Source organism: Theobroma umbraticum, unplaced genomic scaffold (genome assembly GCF_002168275.2).
Source record: "Theobroma umbraticum cultivar Fairchild unplaced genomic scaffold, ASM216827v3 scaffold_12.0, whole genome shotgun sequence".
Classification (NCBI taxonomy): domain Eukaryota; kingdom Viridiplantae; phylum Streptophyta; class Magnoliopsida; order Malvales; family Malvaceae; genus Theobroma; species Theobroma umbraticum.
In genome coordinates, this window is record NW_018397272.1 from 2,051,236 (window position 1) to 2,053,324 (window position 2,089).

Below are 2,089 nucleotides of genomic sequence, written 5' to 3' on the forward strand. Positions count from 1 at the left end.
ATTAACGCTAGCACAAACTTACAAACACACTAAACATAATAATGAATTAAATATTAATCGATAAACCTATTCCATCTCACTTTCACTTTTGTTTCTCCTTTCCCCAACTTGAGTAATAATGACACAACATCTTATGCACCCAAATATTTAAAACCGAACAAAATATATTACAAGGGGAAGGGGTTCGGGTTAGGGTTAGAACCATGAGACTAGGAGAAGGGCTTCCTAGAAATTCCTAAACCAGCTATGGAGCCATCAGTTGTTGGGGGCAAAAAATAGCATTAAATTAAATTATTCTTGGAAAATTCAAGTAAAACTAGTACATCTCCCTGGTCTTGAGGGTGGACTTAAAAGGGAACCAACCGACCCATGCTTAAGCGACTGAGTTCTAAGACTCAAGCCGGGACGGATACGTGCCCCGACAAAAACAAGATTACCTGACTTCATCTTAGGACCAAAAACCAAAAGAAACCCAGAAAAGTTGCTCAAGACAAGATGCCCAGAACATTAATTAACTACTACTTTGGTCATCATCTCTCATTTTATTAACAACTTTAATATTACTAAGAATACTAATAGTAGCAATAATAGATTCTTCATTCTTCTTTCCCTTGATAGGAAAGTGAAATAAAAAAAACTTACAAAAAGCAAATTAAAGATTAGATGATCCCTAGTGTTTTACATAATTCCAAGAGACTAACTATTTCGTAGCCCACCAGCATTATCCTAATGCCACACTAAAAGCTAAAGCAAGAAGCATTCTTTTTGCACTTTACACAGAATAAATTAAAGCTTCAAAATAAATTAAAAAATAAAAAATAGTCTTATCAGTTTAACTCAACCACTAAAATTCTGCAATTATGCCGATGCAATCACCCGCAATGAGTTAATTATTCTGCAAAATCCTCATAAAAAAAAAGGACTCCTTTTTTTCTTTCTGCGGGTTGATAGGAAGAAAAGTAAAGCTGATGATTGAGAAGATAATTAAGAATGATGTGCTCCCAATAAGCTAATAAAATATGTAAAATTCTCTCCTATGATCAGCTTATTGTATACATAAAATTTAAGCCTAAAGCATTAGTATAAGGCTACTGGGACATGTTAAAATAATGTGTTACAAGTTTTATACTAACGCTTTCTGCTTCTTCCTCTCAGACAGAAGATAATAATAAGGAAGCTATTTCTCTCTCTCTCTCTCTCTCTGTCACTCTTCAACTCCGTCTAAGGAAACATTACAGATTCGAAAATTCAAGAATTTTTTCCCACTGCCTGGAAACAGGAACCACGGAAGTTTACGATCCCCAAAAATCCAGAATTTAATAGGAACAGTGAAGGAAAGAAAATAAATTCCCTTTTGCATCAAAGCTCTTCCCATGTTATATCCTCAACAAAGTGATGATCATTAATTAAACTAATTAAGAACAAAATGATCAGAAGGAAAAGAGAAGTAAGGAAAAAAGCAAAGAAAAGAAACAGCTAATAAACAAGTCCTTACTCTATCTAACAGCTTATTATCTCCCCATCAGAAAGACAAGATGAAGCTCATCAACAACATCAAGAGGAAGAAGAAGAGCCATTAGTTCCAACATGAGCAACACTATCACTCTCAAAGTGATGGTTCAGATTCTGACCACTGTTGTTGTTGTTCTCATGACTCTCATTGTTTTCTTCATGGTTGAGTCCGCTATCAATATTATTGTTATTCCCACTGCCATTATTCCTACTTCCAACACCTCCACTCCCTCCTCCGTTGGCTTGATCTTTCTTCCCAAAAGTATTCTTATTGTTATGCATCCAAACTTTTAACACCCCTCTGTCAACCCCAACCTCATTGCAAAACTCTTGGACAAGTTCTTCATCTCGTTTCTGCATCTTCCATCCAACTCTCTCCGCGAACTCCAGCATCCTATCTTTCTGCAACTGAGTAAACTTTGTTCTGAATCTTTTCTTCGAGTTGGAACCAAGATTTGTAGCGTTTGGGTTAACAGCTCCAGCCCCAGCTGGTAAATGAGAGTTATTATGAGTATTGTCTAATGCACCTGCGAGGCCTCCTGAAAGAGCTAAAAGCATGTGAGGAGCTGAAGGGTAG

The 2,089-nt window shown here is 36.4% G+C and overlaps 1 protein-coding gene across 1 annotated transcript; it reads right to left on the reverse strand.

The window, feature by feature from the left end:
- Window positions 1-1,329: 1,329 nt before the first annotated feature.
- HB23 (homeobox protein 23) lies at window positions 1,330-2,083 on the reverse strand. The gene has a single exon (XM_021441970.1). It carries the CDS (start codon window positions 2,068-2,070, stop codon window positions 1,555-1,557), a length of 516 nt encoding a protein of 171 aa, XP_021297645.1. The 5' UTR covers window positions 2,071-2,083; the 3' UTR covers window positions 1,330-1,554.
- Between the last annotated feature and the right edge of the window lie 6 nt (window positions 2,084-2,089).

Coding starts and splice junctions, on each gene's coding strand:
- HB23 (XM_021441970.1), bottom strand. CDS start 2,070: ATGCTTTTAGCTCTTTCAGGAGGCCTCGCAGGTGCATTAGACAATACT.